At 31.6% G+C, this 23,387-nt stretch overlaps 4 protein-coding genes across 4 annotated transcripts; 2 read left to right on the forward strand and 2 right to left on the reverse strand.

Moving 5' to 3' along the window:
- Positions 1-264: 264 nt before the first annotated feature.
- On the reverse strand, positions 265-4,894 carry LOC107026687 (2-C-methyl-D-erythritol 2,4-cyclodiphosphate synthase, chloroplastic). The gene is made up of 3 exons (XM_015227755.2): positions 4,456-4,894; positions 2,889-3,019; positions 265-655 (listed from the first exon to the last, which is right to left on the reverse strand). The coding sequence occupies exons 1-3, from the start codon at positions 4,859-4,861 to the stop codon at positions 422-424; spliced, it is 771 nt and encodes a 256-aa protein (XP_015083241.1). The 5' UTR covers positions 4,862-4,894; the 3' UTR covers positions 265-421.
- A 3,209-nt stretch (positions 4,895-8,103) lies between these two features.
- Positions 8,104-13,151, forward strand: LOC107028889 (G patch domain-containing protein 4). Its single transcript, XM_015230131.2, has 11 exons — positions 8,104-8,317; positions 9,791-9,875; positions 10,200-10,276; positions 10,369-10,396; positions 10,479-10,572; positions 10,668-10,734; positions 11,229-11,313; positions 11,773-11,954; positions 12,168-12,395; positions 12,484-12,597; positions 12,708-13,151. The coding sequence occupies exons 1-11, from the start codon at positions 8,240-8,242 to the stop codon at positions 12,759-12,761; spliced, it is 1,092 nt and encodes a 363-aa protein (XP_015085617.1). The 5' UTR covers positions 8,104-8,239; the 3' UTR covers positions 12,762-13,151.
- Positions 13,002-16,513, reverse strand: LOC107028235 (meiotic recombination protein SPO11-2). Its single transcript, XM_015229275.2, has 11 exons — positions 16,403-16,513; positions 16,117-16,200; positions 15,641-15,770; positions 15,425-15,562; positions 15,234-15,322; positions 14,613-14,741; positions 14,447-14,541; positions 14,249-14,311; positions 14,095-14,171; positions 13,869-13,999; positions 13,002-13,788 (listed from the first exon to the last, which is right to left on the reverse strand). Exons 1-11 carry the CDS (start codon positions 16,478-16,480, stop codon positions 13,654-13,656), a joined length of 1,149 nt encoding a protein of 382 aa, XP_015084761.1. The 5' UTR covers positions 16,481-16,513; the 3' UTR covers positions 13,002-13,653.
- Positions 16,514-17,288: 775 nt separating this feature from the next.
- On the forward strand, positions 17,289-18,182 carry LOC107028319. Its single transcript, XM_015229346.2, has one exon. The coding sequence runs from the start codon at positions 17,415-17,417 to the stop codon at positions 18,048-18,050; it is 636 nt and encodes a 211-aa protein (XP_015084832.1). The 5' UTR covers positions 17,289-17,414; the 3' UTR covers positions 18,051-18,182.
- Positions 18,183-23,387: the final 5,205 nt, after the last annotated feature.

A 23,387-nucleotide genomic window follows, 5' to 3' on the forward strand; every position in this document is an offset into this window, starting at 1 on the left:
AAGGTAGGAATAAAATCTACATAAGTTAATATACGTCACTATCAGACGTTCATTGTGAACTTCAAGGCTTTGTCTTGTAACAATACGACACAAATGAGTGTGAAAGAACAGGAAAGGCCACTAATTTTATTAAGCCGCAGCTGTTGCAGCAAGCCACAATAACTTGTATATTTTGGTCATCAGAAATATTATAGTAGTATGTATTCATCAGTTTTTCGAAGACCAGCTGCTATAATAATATATGAACAAAATGGAAAAAATTAATAAGGTGATGAAATTCCAAATTTTGGGATTATTATTATTTGACTATAAAGTTCTGAAAATATCCATGACCAAGAAGATCAACATGATGTGCTCTCTAAATGGCTAGAAAATGCTACAGTAACCACATTTTATACAACAAATCGACAAACTCTATTCACTATTTCTTCATAAGAAGAACAACAGTATGAGCCGCGATACTTCTGTTCTCACCGAGACTGTCAACTTTCTCATGAGTCTTTGCTTTCAGGTTTACAACAGAAGGATCAGCACCAAGCAGCTTACACAAGTTGGCTCTAATAGACTCCTTGTGTGGGCTCACTTTTGGTCTTTGTAAAATCAAAGTGGCGTCTAGGTTTCCCAATTCATAACCTGCTTCATGCATTAGTCGCACCTGAATATTAACCATAAAGTATGGACAAGTTAGATCATTTGCTAATTTAAATGCAATTTAGTACTACCATTACTGATGATGGAAAAATGAAATCTTGTACGGACATGTTACTTACCCTGGACAAATTTCTACGTCAAGATTTGATTGTTCGAGCCTCTAGTCAATCTATTATTTGTTCTCGGCTTGAACTAGTTCTTGAATTATAAGCACATATCTAATTAATTCTCTTTTTTATTCTCCTATAGTGTTTAGGTGTAATTGTTCCATGTTCAGTACAATCTTCTTATTCAGAGGTCCAAGGGACAACGAGCGATAAACCTAGCTACAATTGTTAGTTGCCTCAGGCAACATTATCAAGGAAAAACTATTTTGTTCATTTTCAGCAATCTTACCTAACATCTATCACTGTCATGTAATCTCTACCAAACAAGCTAATTGATTCCCCTAAACTGAAAGTGTTAGTATTACTATCTTACTAATTAGGTGCTGACAATACACTTCACCTCTTATATATCCGGATGACAAACCAGACTACTATTAAAAATTAGCCTCTGTGTGGGGTTGCAAATCTTCAATTTGAATGGTAAGGAACTTCATTTATACATATCAGCATCAGTTATATTCATCGAATAAATGAAAATGGAACCTAGCTTATGCAGAATAAGGCAAAAAGTGCGAAAACTATTTCTTGTAAGTCGCATTACCATCTCGATTCAGTTAGTACTTGCGATTTCCTCATTTTTCACTCAATAGGAACCAGTAAACTTGTCACTCCTCAAAAAGGAAAACCAGAACAGTTTATCAATAAATGACATATTAAAGTAAATCAATAAATTTAACAACTCTCCAGGCTGTGAGAGTGCATAAAATAAAGCTCAACTACACATCATGCTGGTATCCACTATTCTACCTGTTATGTCATGTATCAAGTAAAGAAAACAGTGGTTGACATAGGAGGCAGGTAGGTCAAACACAAGGTGAGGGCCAATCACAAACCCCCACTGCATATTATTTCCCTGAGTTGTTGAATTCTTTAAAACTTATGCTGAGTTGTATCTCCATACAATCATTATCTATTTTTGTGCAGTTTGTATGCAGGTAAGTTGTATGTGATGTGACCAAAAGTTGTATATGATGTGACTGATAAGGCAACAAACATGTGAGTTAGCCATCATTAGAAGAACGAAGTGAACTTCCTTCAAAGTATCCATCAATTATCCAAAACAAATAACTACAAACACTCAGAGAAAAGAAATGAAATACAAAATCAATGGAGGAAAAGGGTGAAAAGAGAAGGACTTGGATTCCATCCTTGAGAAGATGTTGAGATTGTAAGAACAGAGTAGGACTTAGGCTGATAAAGTACGGACAGCGAATATTGAAATGTAGAAAATTCAGATATTTAGGCCATCTTCTAACAGGTAGGTACCATAGATGAAACCATAGCACATAAATCAAAGATACGGAATTGCCACACTCTTGGAAGATGCAGAACAAAGTGAAAGGCAAATTCCATGGAACGTTTATGAGAGCATTAATGTTTATATTAGAGAATATATTGGCCTCTAATACCCAACATACTCCACAAGAAAAAGGCAATTTTAAGATGGATGTGTAGTCATACAAGATAGACTCAATTACAAATGACCATATCCAACAACGGGAGCAAAGTAGTACGGGGTCAGGATGAAACGAGAGACGGTAATCTGACCGTAAGTGTGATAAAATAAGGATTGAAGGTGATTAAATCGAATGAGGTCGACCTAAAATCACATTGATTGAAATTGCTTAAAAAAGACCTACAATCTTATGGATTTAGTGCCAATTAAGTTAATATCAGAACAGAATAGACACAAAGGATCCATATAGACAATATCAACTATTGAAATTACGACTTAGATGCTATTTTTACACTTACATTAGGTCTGGTGTTTATCGGGGGTCATTGTACTAGAGTTAGACTTGTATGTTTCATGCTGAGGTAAGTGTTAGATGTTAAAGAACTCTAATTCTAGAGAAGCCTTAGTTAGCCTTACGTGACCAACAACAAGGGACCACTTGATCATAGTATATACAAAAAAATAAATGAGGATAGAAGAATAAAGGAATATTATCGGAGATAGTGAGGGAAAAACAAAGAGAAGGACAAGTGGCCAAAATTTCCACAGAGAAGCTTAGAGACAGTGTTGAACTCAATTAACAAAAAGAAAAATAAAGAAGAGCATCAACTTACAGCTTCTTCCATGAACACCGAAGAAGGCGCACCCTTCCATTTAGGGTCAGTGTCCGGGAAAATCTGCCCAATATCAGGAAGCCCCAGAGCTCCCAAAATTGCATCAACAACACAGTGAAGCAAAACGTCACCTAAAAGAATAAACACAAAATAAAAAATTAATCTCTTAAACAACAGAGACGAGTCTTTATGTGCTTATATATGGTATGAAGTATATCCTCTATCCCAAAAATAAGGGAAAGGTCCAAATTTATTCTTGACATAATTTTACCATTTCTTGTACTATGAAACCATTTATCCCTTACCATAACGAAATCGTCTCGTATTTTCCGTGGACTTTAATGGAACTCCAGTGAGGATAGGGTGGATTTCACGTGTCGGTGTCAAATTACTTGACAAAAGAAGTCCAAATTTACCACTCTAATCTACAGTGCTAATTACTCATTGTCATATTTCAGGTCGGAGGTTTGGTGGATTCAAGGGAAAAAATGAGACGATTTATTACCAAAAATGAATGTCTTCATATAATAATAGAGGGTAAAATTCAGATATTTCGTATAATAGAGTGGTACCTTTTTCCCGAAAAGAATGGAGAATTCGAGCGTCATACATCTAAGTTTTGTTGTGAATTTGTGCACTTCTTAAGCTTCTTCAGATAAAATCCACATATTTGAAAATTGCTTACTACAACTTACACTTATTTTTTGTATAGTTTTAACATTGTTTGAAAATTACTTTAAGTAAGATCGCCAAACAAATTGGACGTCACTAGTTTCTTAATCCTGCCAAGATACAAGATGGCATATACAGAAACCACAGAGAAAATATATAAACCTGCCCTTTTTATGAATAAAAGTACTTAAACTTTTGAATTACAAATTATAATCAAATACATTTTCTGTAATGCTTAATCCAAACAATAAAAGAGTCCAACAAATCGGTGATCATGACCATTAATCTTCTTAAAATACAATTCACATATTTGGAAACTGCACAAAGTACTACTACAAATCATACTACTAATAATAACTACAAGGGTATATAACTTCTAGGAGTGCCTAACTAAATACTACTGCCTCCCACTGTTTCAATTTGTTTGTCTTACTTTATTTTTTAGTCCATTTCAAGCAGAATGCTTCTTTCCTTTTCCTAATTTATTGGTCAAAAAGGCGAAGAAATGAATTCATCATTCCAACACGCATTCAAGAACTTGAGAATAAACTATTGACCTGTTCACAATCTCGATTGAAATCCTGCAAATGGTATTTTCCATCGAAAATCATTGTTGTGCTTTCAGCTCATTGAATAAAATGCAACCGAAATGACGTACGAACATTTCTTTAATTTTACACCAAGATACAAAAGTCTTCTACATTCCAAATTCCGTGCTTAGTCAAAACCAAACAAACATACTGAAATGGATAGAGCAATATTGTTCAATCCTCCATTTATGAATATACCCAAACAAAATCACCTAGAACCCCTTTTTATAATTAAACAATTGTACGAAAAATTAGTGAAAAGAACAGCCTTTGCGAAGAATGAGTATGAGTTAAGTCAAAATTACCATCAGAGTGAGCTTCACAGCCTTTATCATGAGGAATATTAATCCCACCAATAATCAAAGGATAACCAGGTTCCAATCGATGAAGGTCAAATCCATGGCCGACTCTAAAAGGAAGAGACTTCAACGGAGTGGAATTCGAGCTAGATGTTTCTGTTTCAGCTTCAATTGCAGCTGCAGAAGAAACCACCAAACTCCTCAAGGGTTTGTGTGTTGATTGGGGCAAAAGAGGATTTGAAGAGTGATGAGAAAAGGGTTTTTGCTTTGAGATTAGTTTAGTTGGAATTGGAGTTGAAAAAAATAGTGAAGACGCCATCGCCTCAGGAATCGAGCTCAGTTTGGTGGAGAATCTCAAAGAACTTGTGTAAATTGAAGGGAAAATTCCAATCTTTTCGTAGACAAGTGGCATTCTGGTCCGAATATTTTATTTAGATATTCTAACTAATTATGTTCCAATTCAAATTTATGCAATTAGATATTTTTTATTCAAAAATTTAAAAATCATGTGTTTTTCATTTGTTTATTGTATATATATGTTGACTAAGTAAAATATGTCATTTTCGTCCTTCGAAATAAGTTAGTTGGTTTGGGGTGGTCATCCACATGAACATCTAGGATCACTCTCCTTGTCTTATGAGTTGAACATGTCACATAAAATATTCATAGTTTTCTTTAATAATACATATCAACTCCATTACAAATGACGAGAGTTTTATGACTTGTTAAGCAATATAATTTTAAAAGAAAAAACATTTCTTTTTTGTAATTTAAGGGAAAATTACGCGGTTAAACAAACTTATACTACTTAATTACTCATCATAGCTATATTTTGTTATAATTATTACTCATGACTAACATTATACATTAATTACGTAGGCTGAGTTCGAGTTTGTATAGTTAGTCACATTAGTATATTTATAACTTGCCAAAAATACACACACACATATATATATATACACACACACACAATTCACCTATCTCCTACTCTCTGCCCTCTCTCGCTCGCCTCTCTCCTCCCTCTCCCAATCTCGCTCGCCTCTCTCCTCTCTCTCCCAATCTCGCTTTCCACATATACAAATGCATATGTATAATATAGAATTATTTAATCGATATACATATACAATTCATCTCTCGTCCACTCTCTGACTTCTTTTCTCCCTCTCCCAATCTTGCTCGCCTCTCTTTTCCCTCTACTAATATCGCTCGCCTCTCTCCTGTCTCTATCAATATCACTCGCCTTTCCTCCCTCTTCCAATCTCGCTTGCCATATATACAAATAAATATGTATAATATACAATTATTTAATTGATATACATATACAATTCACCTTTCTCTCACTCTTTCCCCTCTCTCTCACCTCTCTCCTATCTCTCCCAGTATCACTCGCCTCTCTCTCTATAACATGTAACTACGAATTGTAATTATCAAACTATAACTATGAAGAGTAATTAGACTATTTTTGAGTGACTATACGTGAAAGTTCCTCAATTTTGATTACTAACTAGTGAACTTAGCCGCGCTTTGCGCGATAAAAAATTACTCGTTAAATTTGCTAAATAATTAATTTTTTTGAATAGTTGATTACTAAATATATTTCTAAAGATTCTTTATAGTCTTTTATCTAAATATATCAAATTTTAAGTCTTAATTAAGTTTATTATTAGTACTTAAATATTATATCTTTTGTAATTTGAAATCGCTTAAGATTTTCGAAATTATAAAAAAAAAATCCTAAATTTATTCTCTTTATTTTAATAAGAAAAGTAAATTTAATGTAATAAGTTGAACTCTTTATGAAATTTAAATTTAATTTAATAATATAATAAGCTTAATGTAAATATAGTTTTTTTCTAATATCTATTCTTTTCCTTCAAAAGTATTATACTTTCCTTTAGTAATGAATTTTTTTTTTCATCTTTCACTTATCTTAGATTATGAAATGTTTGTAAATCATTTTCTATCTTGACTAATTTTACTACAATTATCATATACTGCCTATTATTTATATAAAAATGAATAGATTGAAAGATAAATAGTCTCAATTACGCAAATAATATAAAGTATTCAAATAAATTAAACCCAAATTATATATATGTATTAACTAAAATACAACTTTAAACTTACCTATATTTTAGTTACAATTTCTAAATTATTCTAAAAGGTAAACATAAATAAAAATTGTGAAATTGCCTAATCCTCAAAATTGATTTCATTATTCAAAATAAAATATATACAATGTTGAAACCATTAAAAGAACCTTAAAAGATAATAAACAAAACGATTCAAGTCTTCAAAGTTAAAATTAATATACCTGAAATTTCAATAATATTATTTAGTGTAGGTATAAATTATAATTAGATAAATTAATCAAAGAATCCTTGTTGGAGTACCAAAGAAAATTAAAATAAATTAAAATTAAACAAATAAACAAAATAATCTTTGTAGGAATACCAAAGAAAATTATCCTAGCCTCTAATTATTCAATTTGTACACACTCTCAATGTTCACTACACCATTTGAAGATTAATGGACATAAACATTAATGTAGGGTTCCTTTTCCTTGTGAGTTTATGAAAGTTAAACTTAAATATTGTCATATGTTCATCTTGTCTTCCATTATAAATAATAAAGATTATTTTTAAAAAAAATGTGCAAAATAATAAGTACACTAAAATCATCAATAATGAGGAAAAAAGCAAAAAAAAAAAAGAACAAAAAAAATATTGTAAATAAAAGACATCAAACAAACTGAAATAAAAAGAGTAACATGATTGAAATATTGTACTCATCAAAATTGAATTTCCAAAATTGTCATATACTCGTCTACTCGTCCACACTGTTAAGTATTAACAATAGAAGTTAGTCACAAAGAATATATATATATATATATAAAATTAGACATAATCAAAGTGATGTACCTTGGTAACTCAAATTAGATATTGTTCTCATTGAATTTGAATTCCCAAAATTGTCAAATGCTCATCTTATCTTCCACATTGTAAAAGTTAGTAACAAATAAACTATATATTATAAAATTAGAAATAACCAAATTGATGTACTTTATTTAGTATAAATATGATGAAGAAAGGAAAAATAAAATAAAAAATTCTTGCATTGGTGAAGATGACATGGTTTTAGTATTTATAGTAATCCATAAATTCTTAACTATTGAATAAATAAATTAAAAGAGTAATGGAGTAATCAATACCTACAATTGTAACTTATATTGGTCATTAGTGTCTTAATTATAATTTAGTAATACTTTCAAGAAGGAATAGGGAAAGGTTTAAATATTTAAAGGGATAAATTGTAACTTATATATACCTAAAATAATAAAGGTATTAATGGAGGAATTTAAAGAGAAATAATCAATAGAGGATATTTATTTAATTTAACTAACATATCAAGATAAAAAAAAGAGAAAAAAATCTTTAGAAAAAGATAAAATATATAAATTCTAATGCTGGCCTATGAGGGCTGCCACATCAGCACTTTCATATCCAGATTTATATATATATATAGATTTTGGACTTTTGGGCATCCAGTTTCAAATTTGGGCCTACTTCATGGGCCTCTACAACCAAACTCGGCCCAACTAAAATGTAGTGTTTTTTCTCATGCATTCACTGATATTAGGGTCTCAACTGCTGAATCTAAAACCCTTTCGCTCTTTTTTGTTGAGCACCAACCCTCTCTTTCTCTTTGCTAGTTGAAACTCGTTTTCTACCAGCCTATAAAGAGGAAGAGAGCGTTGCAAAGAGACAATTTTCACCTCCGATCGTTGGCTATGGCGGCGCCGGAAGCTCCCGTTTGCTACGTCGGAGTTGCCAGAAAGTCCGCCGCCTTCCGTCTCATGAAACAAATGGTTCGCAATTTTCATTCTACTTTCATATACATTTGTAAATGCTCGTATTTATCTGTAATGAACTGAATTGAATTGCTAAACTTGAATTACTTTTGTTTTTTCTGGTTTGATCCATGTCATTTGAGTTGAAATTTGATAACTCTGCATATTCGTGTTCTAAAAACCCACAAAAAAAAGGAGATTAAGAATAATTAATTGCGCTTCTATGGAAAATGAATTACATAAAGATGTAGAAATGTAAATATAGAATTGGAATAAGTTATATATTTCACGAATTACATAAAGATGTAGAAATGTAAATATCGAATTGGAATAAGTTATATATTTGTACTCTACTCTGTCTCCATAGTAATATTAAAGCTCGAGGATTTTATATTTGTTTAATTTCCATGACTTTTGTGATTAGGAGAAGTGAATGATATCGATTGAGTGGTGCTGAGCTTTTGATTTTGAGACTTACTGTATGTATGATGCATATTTTGATTTTGATTCGCGATTAACTATAATTTCTTTTGGTGCTCTATATATTTATTGGAGTTAATTGCAATTAGGAGTACAAATCAAATTGAAAACCATATCAAACCAACAAAAAAACATAACCAGATTTGGTTTGGTATTGAGTAAGAAAAATGAACCTTATCGACATAAAAATATATAATTATCTATCTTCCTTACAAACTTCATATAGGATTTTCTTAAGAACATATGTTGAGGAAATATTTGTGATTCTCTCTTTGGATGTTTATAGAACTATGTATTACATCCATTTTATATACTTTAACTAATGGTCAATCTAAGTGTAATTGAAATGCGTCAATTTATTAGTTTTTTCCTATATTTGTGATTCTCCTTTTGGATGTTTAGAACTATATAGTACATCCATTTTATATACTTTAACTAATGGTCAATCTAAGTGTTACTTAAATGCGTCAATTTATTAGTTTTTTCATATTTATATTTCCATATTTACTGTACTCTTTTCATCTTTTTCGAATTTGATTGTATTTATCGATAATTTTTAAAATTAAAGACAGTATCAATTTTTAGGTTTTATGTCGACTTTTGTGTTTAATTATTAAAGTTTGCTCAAGTTTGAACGTTTGCATCATTGAAAAATTATTGTTAGACTAAAAAAATAACCATCATGTGTTTAAAAGTACGTATGTTTATCCATTTGTTAACTACTACTAAATATATATTGAGTTATTAAAATTTTGTCTATAACTCAAAAAATGTTAATACTGAAATAGTATTCATTGGACAAAAAACCAGAAAACTGAACCAACCAAACCGCCCCATGTATACCCCTAACTGCAATGAACCAATGATGGAGCTAGGAACATGTATGGAAATATAATGATTAGATCTATTTTTTTGTGTGTGTTTCTGCGTAGACTTGACGCTTGCTAGTTAATCTGCAAACTTTCCATAGATACATATATTTCTAATATGTATGAAATGCGTGTTCAATAGGGATGGGAAGAAGGAGAAGGCCTAGGCAAGAACAAGCAAGGAATCAAAGGATATGTCAGAGTTCAGAACAAACAAGACACTGCAGGTTTTCTATTGACTGCCTTATTGCTTCTGTAGTAATAATGTGCTCTGGTACGTTGCTGCAGTAAGGAAAAAGAACAACTCCCCCTTCTCCTCTGTGTGTGTGTGTGGAAGGGGGTTTGGGGGTTTTTTTTTTGGGGGAGGGGGGATTGAACAAAATACAGATTCCTTAGCACTGCAATGAAGTAGCAAGTGATTGCCACCGAGTGCTATGCTGGTTCACTGGGTTTTGTGGAAACTGAAGTTGGAAGAGATTTTATTATCTTCTTTATCATTCGGCTTTCAAAAATCAATAATTAGTTGCTTTTGTTTTTTAATTATGAAATAGGTATTGGTACAGAAAAGCCTAATGAATGGGCTTTTGACACTGCTCAGTTTGATAGCATACTTAAAAGATTGAAAGTGGTAACTCTCTTTTTAGACTTTGAGTTTTAATTAATTAGTAAGTTTGTTTCCAAGTTTCTATATGATTAATATTCTTTTATGTTATTTGGCAGCAAACAGCTGAAACCAACAATGATGAAGGTATATTGAATTGGAATTGTTCTTAATTTACACTTGAACTTTTTCATTCTGTTGTATGAATTATTTTGGTTGTTTCTAACAGTAAAAGAGAAAAAAGAAGCGCAAAATGACAAGGCAACAGGAACTTGTAGTGGCGAACAAGAGACTGTTGCTAAGGTTACCAGGCCTCAAGGAAGGTGAGCAAGTTAATGTCACTGTATGCTTCTTCACGTGTGGTGAGCTGGAGCCTGGAACACATTGCAATAATATCTTTTATTTTTCTGTGCACCAGATATAAGAAAAGGGATAGAGGGAAGCTTGTGCATGGATATTCAGCTCAGGATCTTGAAGGAATTCTTGTAAGTTTACTTTTGCATGACAACTGTGTTTCCACTATATGGATATTGATTAAGGACATACCAAGCTCACCAGCAATTTTTCCTTGATGTTGTCTCTGAGGATGTTAATTTATTATTGTTGTAGACAATCAATGAACAAACTATTTTTAGGGTACTTGACCATTCAAAACCTGTATACTTCCATAACAATTAGGAGCACTGGCAATAAAATCGAAATGTTTATTTCTTTTATATGATTAAATATTCACTTATTCAATTACATAAGAAAATTGAAAATTGTATCAGCACTTGGCATCTGTTCTAGTTGGAGGATAAAGATACTCAAGAAAGAGTCGAGGTTTGATGAAGCTTAGTGGAACCGTGATGTCTTGTACAAAGAAAATGCAATCACTTGCTCATATTTGAGCCTTATTTGACTCAAAAGCTTGCAATTCATGCTCCTTTTGACAATATCTTCAAAAAAATCTGCTCAGCCATATTTGCATTTTATGTAGGTCAAAAAGACAAAGACTTCTCAGACAAACGATGATCAGAAGGTACCCGATACAGCAGAGACTATTATTGTTGCCGATGATGCATGTAAGTTCTTGATATGTAATTTGCAGTTAGGCTGTCTAGGCCTCCTCTGATCTAGTAGATGTTTTCTTGCTATGTTAGTTTCCAATCAAAAGTATCGAATCAAGGCCCATATACAATGTAGGAAGATTGTGATATTTCATTGATTTGCTTTGTCTGGGTAGGGTTTTCTTTTTGTTGGTGGAGGGAGAGTTTGGAAATACGAGTAGGTATTAATTTCTGTCTGACCTGCATTGCAGCTCCTGTTTCTCAATCATGTCTATAAATATTTTTTCGTTTTCTTGAAGGGTGGTGGGATCATTGTGGCGGTGTATGTTTATTAGTGTGTGTTAATGTGTGTGTGAATGTTTAACAAGGATATGTTTACGTGATTTGAGGAATGTATTTTAGTACTTGTTGAACCTGGATTGGGCTTTTAGAGATGAGTACTGATTGTTTACTAAAGTAATTCTTTTTTGCCAGGGAATGAAGATCAAGGGGTTCCCCCAGAATGGTGGGGCTATAAAAATGGATTTGTCTCAGGAGGATTTCTTGGAAGTCAAGCACGGAGAAAAACGTCATCCTCTTCAGATAAGATGCGAGACTTCAGTGAGAGGACCACATTCCATGAGGATGATCAAGAAAATCTTTATAATCTTGTTCAAGTATGCTTTCCAACCATTTTGAAGAAGTACAGATTTTATGCTAATTGCTATAAATGAGTTGAAATGTCACTGTCCCCTGAACACAATTGTGACACTTCCATTAAAGCTTTATCTTTACTAACTTCACCGATACATCTATATTTTCTAATAAATCTATTGTTGGCAAATATTATCAGGATCTGATAAGATAATGACAATGTCTTTCAACTGCAGAACACAGCCACAACTGGAAAACAAGGACTGGGTATCAAGGACCGGCCTAAGAAGGTTGCTGGTTGCTACTTTGAGGGGAAAAAGACATCTTTTGATGATAGCGATGATGAAGATTCTTCTGAGTCAAACCCTCCCATGAAAGAAGAACATGAAGAAACCAGTGACCCAGTCAAAAATGATGAACCAAAATTGAAGCTGAAGAAATTGTGTAAACGACTGTTGAAACAGGTTTCTCCTTGGATTGCTTTTGTCACTTGTTAAGTGATTTATCTGAGTTCATAGCTTGACTTTCCTTTATTGATGCCCCATACTCCAGGCACCAGGGAACTCGTTAAAACTGAAGCAGCTTAAAGTGCTAATTGATGAACAATCATCAGATTTTTTCTGCAATTTCACTAAAAAAGAGTCGCTTGCGTTTTTGAAGTGCAAGGTAAGTACTTCTGTTGCAGTCTTCTACAGGAGATATCGTTCACCGTCTTTGCAATCCTGTTTTTGGGTTGTTCGTTTAGCATACTGATTGATTTGTCTCCTTCTATGCAGCTTGAAGGCAGTGACAAGTTCTCAGTGGAGGGAAAGAGGGTGTCTCTTTCGTAAAGAGAACTGAAAGAATTTTGCCGTAGCTGAGGTTAGCTGTAACGTAATGTAGATGGCCACCGAGACTAGGTTCACAGTAAATCAAGTTTATTTTGTTTTGCTGAGAGATATAGCAAGGAGCACAGCATTGCGTTTAGGGGAGTACAGCATTTAGGCAGTCATTTCTTCACCCAGTGATCTGCCCTTGTTCTTTTTCTTCCCCTTCTCTTCTACCACCCTCCTCACTGTTTTGTTTTGATCTTTTTTTTTTTGGGTGATAATTTGTGTGTTTTTGGCCAAGGAATAGAGGTGAGTATAAGTTGTATTATTAACAGATGCATAATTATTTGATTGTTACACATTTATAATTTGTTATTGCACAAATGAGATGGAGAGGTTTCACCCCCCTTTTCCCTGATGAATGGCCGGCCATTTTTTTTTCTTTATTATGGAGTGGTCAGTTCGGTATGTCTCTATATGGTTTAATTGTGTGAATACTTTGCAGGCTCCCCTGGTCATCACGGACCCTGTGAGCTCTGAATTTCCGCACATTCATAACACTAGTCTGGTGTGTTCAGTTTATTTTGGGAATTTCCTTTGTTAAGTTGAAGATTGCATCTCTGCCCTGATGGTCATCGAGTCGAACTTCATTTGAATGCCGTAATCTTAGATCTTTCAATGTAAGAGATCCTGTTGTTTTGGTAAACATAACAAGTCTTGGTAGCAGCGACACTCCGAAATGAGGCGCTAGCTAAATAGACCGCATCAATGCATAAGAAAGCCGTAATGGTCTCTATTCCTAATACGAATTTATTTTTAAGGTGCTGAACTTCCTACACCGTTCAGATAAGCATTCAATTCTGGAAAAATCCAATATTTTCTCAGTACTTGTTTTCGATGAGTAGTCAAATTATTAGAGGTAATTGGCTTGTACTATTTTTGTCGCAAGGAACTTCACCAAGTAATCATATCCATGACAATAGAGAGCTTCAATCTCTGCCCTTCTACCACTCTGAATCATAGCAGCCACCTCTTCTTTGTAGCTATCCTGGTAAAAACCGGTATGTAACAATTTCCCGAACCAAATAATGGAGAAAGAATGCGTTTCTGTAGTAACTGGAATTATACCTGCAGAATCTCTGATGACATTAAGCTCTTGGCAATCTGGAGATCTCGAGGTTTCAAAGGGACCAAACATTCTTCAGGTATAAGTTGATTAATATCATCCTTTCGCAGTCCTAACCACTTGACATTACAAGCTTAAAAAACATGTAGAGGAACAGACTCCTATAAGTGAAGTTAAGAAGACAACAAGGATACATGATTCAGCATAACTTTTAAGAGAAAAGAGCACCATATCTGTATGCTTCAAGTCCCATCCCTATGCTTCCAAACTTGAAGGTGCAAAGGATTGCTAATCCAGCTGGATTCCTTAAAAATCACAATTTGATTTGTAAGAATTTTGCTCTGTAACTATGTGATGGCAATACTAGTCAAGTCAGTTATACCAGTCAACCAGCCCCAAGACTGGCAAATTAGGGAACATCCGACATATTCGATGAAGCAGAAACCTGAATAAGTTTTTAGAGATTAGAATATGTTATAAATTAATACTTGAATGAACAATCTCCTAGCAGCTATTCTGTAAGCTAGAACATCAGAATAAAGGAGTTCTATTTGAAGATGTTTATAACTCTTCACGTCACCTAGTTGCAATATCAGGAAATCCTTTGGCAGTAATCAGAATGCATGGGATTTGATTGAATACACGATCCTCTGCTAGTCGCTGGAATATAGCATGCTAAAAAGTGGAACTAGTTTTAGTTTCTTGCAAAAATGATTGACTAGAGTTTCCAACAAGTGATAAAATACCTTTTCCACCATGATGATGTATCGAGCATCTGTTTCCATGGTTAATTTTTCCAGCAATTCCAGGTCTCCTGATATAGCATAACCCGAAGATCCACAAGCAGAGCAGTCAACAACTTCCTTGTCTGGCTCCTATCTCAGTGGTGTAAAGAAACAAACTTAAGTCATATGTCCATCTTTGAAGAAAGAAATACCAAGTTCTAACTGTTCGATAAACTGCCTATATCAAATTCTTGAACAAGCTTTATATAGGAACTTAGAGACTTGTACATCATGTAAGTATTAGGTTCCTTGAGTTTTGGCACAAAATCAAGATACAAAGCAAAATAGTTGATCATAGACGGCTACCAGCAGCTAGCTCTTATCAACTATAGAAACTTGGAAACATTGAAAGTTTTGACTAGGTTGGCTCATGTTGAAATCAAACAATCGGTTGTGCCTCAATCATAAACTAGTTGAGATGGGCTATATGAATTCTCTATATCCATTTGTTGTACATGGCCTATTTCATTCCAATATGACAGATCATGTTACTGGCCAAGTCAAGGTACTAATACTGCTACGCGTTTTACTAAATTAAAATATAAACATTTGAAATTACAACCAAAGGGTTGATAATAGTACCTGTAACAATAAACGGCCTGCTATTGCCCCTCTGCTTGATGCCATTATTCCAAGGCTGTAACGGCTGCATCGAAGCAAAGCCACCAAGTCTGTTCCTCATAGATAGTAAATGAAGGACCTCGTGTTAACAAAATCAACCGAACACACAGATCATATTCAGAAATGATGAAGAAAGAAGAGACAACAATGACCTTGGATGGTCCTATTAACCTGCAATTGAGAAGTGAAGTAATCTGGTGAATCACAGAGCAGCTTGTAGTATAGCTCTCTCTGTGTCACCCTCTTTTCCTGAACCATAATTTGGTAGCACATCTCCATAACCTTCCAAACTTGATCACAAAAACATTGCCAGCGTCATTGATTTGTCTAATAAGTAATTTGATGGTAAGAAACTTGTAGCCTTTTACCTCTTATGAATGACTTAGCACTATTCTCTCTCGTCAAAGATCGCGTGCAAAAAGAATGGGACAGGAAGATCCATGAATCACCGGTAAGTAACCCACGGCTCACTCTGCTGTTGCTGGAGTTCCTACTGATCTGTATCACATATGCCATATATGAATCATCAACTATGCCTCTTCTTGACGTCCACTATATGAATCATCTATATCCATTTATGTTCAGGCCTAATTCATCCCAAAACTAGTAAGTCATTTGTTCTTTGAGGTGACAGAGAGGTTCACATATAAATCTCCCAAAGTTGCTTAATAAAGAACAATAAGCATTCTGAACAATTAACGAAGCATTAATCCAATGGATTTATCAACTTTTTTTGGATTTGTTTATAACTTGATGATGCTTACAGCAGGCATATGAAGTAAGCTAAAAGTGCAAATTATAGAGAGATTTCGTTTCGAAAAGATGAAGATGTAAAATTTCAAACCAGTGATAGGTCAGAAATTGACGGAGAGTTTGAACTTAGAGCTTTAAGAAAATTCAGGACCGCAACTTCGATTCGAGCTCGGACCTGAACACAGAAATCCTATTATATGAGAAAACAAATACATGCTGCAATCGCGACATGGTTAGAACTTTGAATCTACCAGTTCATCTATTCCCATGGACTAAAATATATCGATCCCATTTAATTTAATTGAACTTCTAAATGAAGCAATTTATACATTCAACACTGATAGAAATCTGCGAATGTTTTGGTAACGGAGAGTTACCTGTGAAGAAGGAAGGATATCGGCATTGCAGTGGTGTTGATCGGAGAAGAAAATGGTTGATCTGCAGAATTCTCCCATAGCGTCAAAATGGCGGTAAATCTGCAATTTGAATTCAGAGGCTAAGCATTTATATAGTGTTTGATTTGGCCCACTTTTGGATATCCGGGTGAATTTATACTCCCTCCATTTTATATTAATTAAATTTTTGAATATTTTTTATTTTTATCAAATGAACTTAGTTATTTAATTTTTAAAATTATTTTTAAAATGTTCTTCCAATTTTATTATTAGTATTAAAATTAGTTATTAATTAATATTTTGTTATTTTAATCATAAATTTAACAATATAATAAGAATAAAATGAAAAATTATGTCTAATTTATGTCGTAATTTTATCTTTTTAAAGGGCGTGAAATACCTCGACGATTCAAAATTGCGGGCTATGATAAGCAAAATTGCGGCCGCTGATTGGACAAATTTCAGTCATTTAATTGTGTAGTTTATCGTTTAAATGAGTTAATTTTTCATTTTTGGGCTAGAAATCAAACTTTTTAAGACGTGAGAAATACCTTTTGAAATATTATAATTCGAAAATATCAACTTATATCCCGCGAGAAAGTTATTTACCTTAGAAGCCTAGAAATTAAAGACCACCACAAAATAGGAAATAATTTATATGTTTCAATCAAATAAATTTAAAAAATCAAGAAGAATTAACTTAAACTAAAAATAATGTGTGAACTTTTCTTTTTTTATTATTATTAAAAATAATTGTACATAAAAACACATCATAAATTCACTCCCTCTTAAATAGAATTTGAAAAGGCCAAATTTTTTTCGAAATTCAAAAAAAAAAGAAGTCTAAACCAAATGGAATTACTACCTGCTCTGTTTCTGTTTCATCTTTATCTTCTCGTACACTTTACAGTACTATTCATAACAAACTCTTCCCATTTCCATTTTTCTCTTCCTTATATATCAAACCATTTCTCTGTGGACAAACAACAAAACAATGGCGACAAACAGCAATGAAATCGACCATAGCTTACTTACACTGTCTCTATCTTTTTCTCCGTCTCCCGTCGTAGCACCGCCACCTCCACCACCGCCGCCACCACCACCATCTCGCCGTCCACGTAAACGAAAGCGCACATTGAAAAGCGAAACGATTCCGGCGCCTTATCCATGGGCGACTAATCATCGAGCGAAGATTCACAGTCTTAATGTGCTACGATTGAATCAGATTTCAACGATAACAGGTGAAGTTCAATGCAGAAGATGTGAGAGGAAATACGAAATAGGATTTGATTTGTGTGATAAGTTTGCACAAGTAGGAAGCTTTATTTCGGCAAATAAAGAGTCTATGCATCAACGTGCACCGGATATTTGGATGTCACCGATTTATCTGAATTGCAATTTTTGCGAACAAGAGAATAGTGTGAAACCGATCATCTCATCGAAAAAGAAATCAATTAATTGGGCATTTTTGCTATTGGGTCAGTTTATTGGATTTTGTACGCTTGATCAGCTCAAGTATTTCTGCAAACATAATGAGATCCACAGGACGGGTGCTAAGGATCGTGTTCTTTATCAAACCTATTTGTGTCTTTGCAGACAGCTTGATAATACTGGCCCGTTTGACTACTAAAACTATGAAAAAAGTGTCATCAATTTGGGATGAAAAGATGGGCTAGATTTTAAATGAAAAGGCTACAAGTTAAATGGGATTATTATTGCTAGGATGATTAATATTTAGCTTTAGTTGAACAAAAGTTTTATGTTTTTCTTGTGTAGCCAATATTTATTTTGGCTAATTAAAACGTAGCAATAGATATGTTGTGTTTTTTTTATTGTTAATGTTAAAGTTAATTTCTTGTTCAGTGATGAAATATCGTGTTTTGTCACAGGTTTGTTAAAGGGTAAATGGAAGGTTATTTTCCTCAGTTACTCTTTTAATAAATTTATTTTATATTATTTGTCTATTTTTCTTTTATACTTTGTTCGTTCATTTTTATTATACATTTGGCATGATATTATGGAAATATCTATTCTATTTGTTTCTGTTTATATGTTATTTTTATTTCATAAAATAAATGCATAAGTGACACTTTCATTTTTGTTTTATATTTTTAAAGTTATTCTTTTCATTTTTTTTATATGTTACCTTTTTATTTTATATTTGTAAGTACATAAATAGCATGTATTAAAATTTTAATTTATTCTAATCATCATTGAACTTATTCTAATACATGTTATTTATGTACTTACAAGTGCAAAATGAAAGAATTTTAGTTTTGACAAAGTATATTAAGACAAATATTTTTAACAATTTCTTAGGAAAAATATTAAAAATGATTGCGAACACACCCTAAATCTTTGTTTGCTTTGGAATGGTTTCGATTAAGTTAAGCCTTTTCCAGTTTCCAATAATAACAGTAATGAGTAGTAATTAAAAGTGCTTAATGAATACTTATCATAATTTCCACAAACGATGCATTTTAATTATACTGTTAATGTTGTCACCTTCTTCTTTTTTAATTGACATCAATTTAGTTAGGTTGTTACTTTTAACTACCGACATCAATTCAAGTCTTCCTCTCTCTAGGACTTCTCTTTTTCTAATTACCTATTCATTTTTTCTATTAAGAAAAAAAATTATTAATATAGCGAGTTTATCATTTTACAAAATTGATGAATTAAAAATTTAAGATTTAATTAATTGAGCATATAATAAATAAAAATATTTTGTCTTTTCTTAATTTATCAAAATGGATAACTAATTAGGGACAACTAATAAAAAGAAAAGTAAACAAGTAAATAGAAAAAAGAAAGTATTAACTGAATCTATGAGATATGAGATCATGCACACATGTTGAGAAAAATATTTGAGGACATGCTCACTCCATCTAATAATAATTGTCTATTAAGTATATTGTTTAAATTGTTAAATATTGTATTTGTTCACTTTATAAAATTAATAAATTATCTTAATACTTATTTGTTGATTTACTCTTATCATATTTCTTTTCCTATTACATTTTTAGTGGGATGATTTGCATCAAGCTTGATTCTACACTATAACAAAAATAATTTTAGTGACAATAAATATTAACCGTAATAAAGAGTGCTAAATTTTTTAATGACATTAGTTAAGTATCATTAGAATCAATGTCACTAAAAGCTTTAGGGACATATACAAAGAGTGTTAATTGATACTAAAAATACATATTTAATGGTAATTAAAAATTAATTGTGGCTAATAATCATTTTTGATGCACTGTTTAATGATAATTAAAAATTAATCGACGCTAATAATTATTTTTGATGCACTGCAGTGGACCCTTTGATTACTTAAATTATTAAAATGTGTTGTTATAGCGTTGTTTTTGTTATTTGTGGTTGAAAAACATGGTAGAAGTTAAATAGGAATGTGTAAAAACTTTTGTTGGGATGGTTTGCATTTAGCTTTTAGCTGACACTAAAAGAAAACATGAGTGTGGAGTTAAAAGGGTAAAAAAAATTGTCAAAAATTCTAAAAGGGCATATCAACTTTTTTTTAAAACCAAAACGGTAAAATCGCTCACGATGTAGCGATTTGTACCTTTTGAAAAAGCGAAATCGCTGCAATAGCAGCGATTTCTTAAAATTGCCTTTTTTTAAAAAAAAAAATAAAATTAAACAAATCGCTTCACACGGAGCGATTTTCAAAGTAAAAATAAAAAATTCTATAAGTCGCTGCAGAAGCAGCGACTTCCATCAATTTTTATTTATTTATTTATTTATTTTTTGCTTTATTTAAAAGAAAAATTGATTCAATTTTTGTAAAAAAAAATAATCATTGGCAACGATTTTTAATTAGTTTTTTTTTAAAAAAAAATCAAATCGCTGTAAAGGCAGCGATTTACACTAAATTTATATTTTTTAAAAAAAAAATCAATTAAATGCTGCAAAAAAATTAACCGATTAAATTAAGTTTTTCAAAAAAAATAAAAATTTAAGTGTAAAGCAAAAAATGTGTTAATTAAGAATTCATAACATAATTAGAATTCGTATCAATTATTACTAATTAGTATTCATTTGTTCTAATTTCCGTTTATAACTTCTCAATATTAACTTTCCAGAAGATTAGTCCTGAAATTGAATTGCCATAAAATGCTCATTCATTTATGCATGTGAATGTTAATACGAGGGGGAGATAATTAAAAATAATTGAAAAACTTTATAAAAAGTATAAAAAACTCATTCATTCATTTGATGGAAGTCGCTGCTTCTGCAGCGACTTATAGAATTTTTTTTTATTATTTTGAAAATCGCTCCGTGTGGAGCGATTTGTTTAATTTAATTATTTTTTTTTGAAAAAAGGCAATTTTAAGAAATCGCTGCTATGGCAGCGATTTCGCTTTTTCAGAAGGTACAAGTCGCTAGCGTTTTTACCGTTTTGGTTTTAAAATAAATTGATATGCCCTTTTGGAATTTTTGACAATTTTTTTTACCCTTTTAACTCCGCGCTCACTAGAGATGGGCAAAATATTATCAAAAAAAATAAAACAGAAATTAAGCTTAACTTTCCATTTTTATCCTTATTAATTATTATCAAAATTATAGTTAAAATAACTAATTATTAATTAATAACGAATTTCAATACATAAAATATTGGAAAAAGGTGAGCAATTATTTCTGAACACACCCTAATTAATTAGAAAACATTTCTCAACACACCCTAATTATCTTTGTTGCTTTGGATTCAGTCAAATCTTTTCCAGTTTCCAATAATAATTATTAGTAGAGTAATTAAAAAGGGCTTTATGAGTACTTATCATAAATTCTACAAACGATGCATCTTGATTATAGTACATTTATACTTATCAAAAAAAAATTTAGCATTATTTATTAACGTGCATTTTATTTGTGGTTAATTTTTATTTTTTTGAATTGCGTTTAGATTTTATAATATTCTGGTACTAAACATCACAAGCCACTGCCAAACTATATTACATAGCCCGGCTTCAAATTGACTTCATATCGACCTCTTTTATCAGTTATATGTGTCAAATTCGTTAAAAATAATGTATTTTTGCATAATTTAATATTAATGTAATAATATTTTTAAAGAGTTCGAACAACATAGTTCAAAGTAGCTTTCTTTTACTTTTGGTGCAGTTGTGCCATAAAAGAGGTAGCAAGCATCAACGATAGGTTCAACTGTAAAATGATATCAACTGATATAGTTGATAACATATACAATTTTGAATTCCAAAAGTAGCTCAAAGAATGTGTTATACACATCCTGCTAAATATACAAAATAATTTTTAACAGCTATAAATATATTTTAACAAAGAGTGTTAAAGTATTTACCGACATTAATTAATTATTATTGAACTTAATTATGTCATTGTAGACTTTAATAAGTACTAACATTTATAAAAAATGTTAATTACTTCTAAAAACATATTTAACAATATTTAAACTAATATCATTAATTATTGTTGCTAAATGTCATTTTAAGTATAGTGACATTTGCATTTTAGTGTGCCTATATAGCAAATGTAGAGTATCTTCAAATCATCGACAATTTTTTTCCTTCCAAATTTTCAATAATACTCCTTCCGTCCATAAATGTTTGACAGATATATTAAAAATAAGTGTTCAAGATTAATTATTAATTTAAACAATTAAAAAATAATTAGTTAATTATTTTCAATTCAATCCTTAATAATTACTTTATTTCGTTCAATTAAAAAAGTATATAAATTTTGATAATACATGACCGTCTCAGCCTAAATGATTACCAGTAGATTGACCAAAGTCCAAACAGAGACAACTAACTACAGTAATGTTCGAACCAAATAAAAAAATAACAACCATTGAGCTTCGAAATTAGCACAGTAAAAAGATAAATTTAAAATTTAAAATTATCGTGTATGAGTTAAATATTATGCATTATACAAATATACATGTATTTATCTCATAATCCTAAGTAAAGAGTATTCAGTTAAACCCGCTACAAAAAACCAAAATTAGTCAGTATTACCACTGTTTCATTTACATGTGATGCGAATTCTAGGGTTCTCTTCATTGGCTTTTATAAATTTTCTAGACACGTAGTCAAGTCAACTGTGTGACACTTGAAAAATGGGTGAGTGAGTTAGAAATTGTTCAAAAATTAAGGACTATTTATGTTTTCATTTCAAGTTTTGCGGTGCCATATTACTCTCTTCGTCTGGTATTGTTTGTCGTAATTTTTATTTTTAGAAAAATTATAAAAAATTTAATTAACATTTTAAGATGTATTTTTTCATCATATTAATATGCAATTTACATTACTTTTCATATAGTTTTAGAATATCTAATTTTTTTGTTTAAAATATGAAATTAATATGATCTAATTTAACTTTAAAAATTAATCAAATTGACTTTCGAAAAGCGTAATATGACAAACAATTTCAAATGAAGGAGTATAATATAAGATTATAAGATATATGCTAAAATTTAATTAAAATATAGTGGACCTTCCTTTCTGTTTATATAAATTTTAATAGGGCAACTTTCACATATAGCAAACAGAAAGTTCATATTTGTATGCTATAGCAAAGTTTGCATAATTGCGCTCCATAGCAAACATAAAACTGTATAATTCGCTATACATATACAATTGTATAATTCGCTGGCCTAAATTGTATAATTTGCTGGCCTATTTCGCTGCAATTGTATAATTCGCTATCCTATTTCACTGCAATTGTATAATGCACAATTGTATAATTCGCTGCCTATTTCGCTGCAATATTTTTATAAAATTTGCTTTGCATACAATTGAATCGAATTAAAATGTATGTATATTGCATAATTATAAGTGTATAGCAAGAAGATATATGTTTTTCTCTCGCTTTATACAAAAACAGAAATACAGTATATACACTTCTGTTGTATAAAGCTAGAGAAAATTGTATTTCACTACAATTGTATAATTCACAATTGTATAATTCG

Source organism: Solanum pennellii, chromosome 8, assembly GCF_001406875.1.
Source record: "Solanum pennellii chromosome 8, SPENNV200".
Classification (NCBI taxonomy): domain Eukaryota; kingdom Viridiplantae; phylum Streptophyta; class Magnoliopsida; order Solanales; family Solanaceae; genus Solanum; species Solanum pennellii.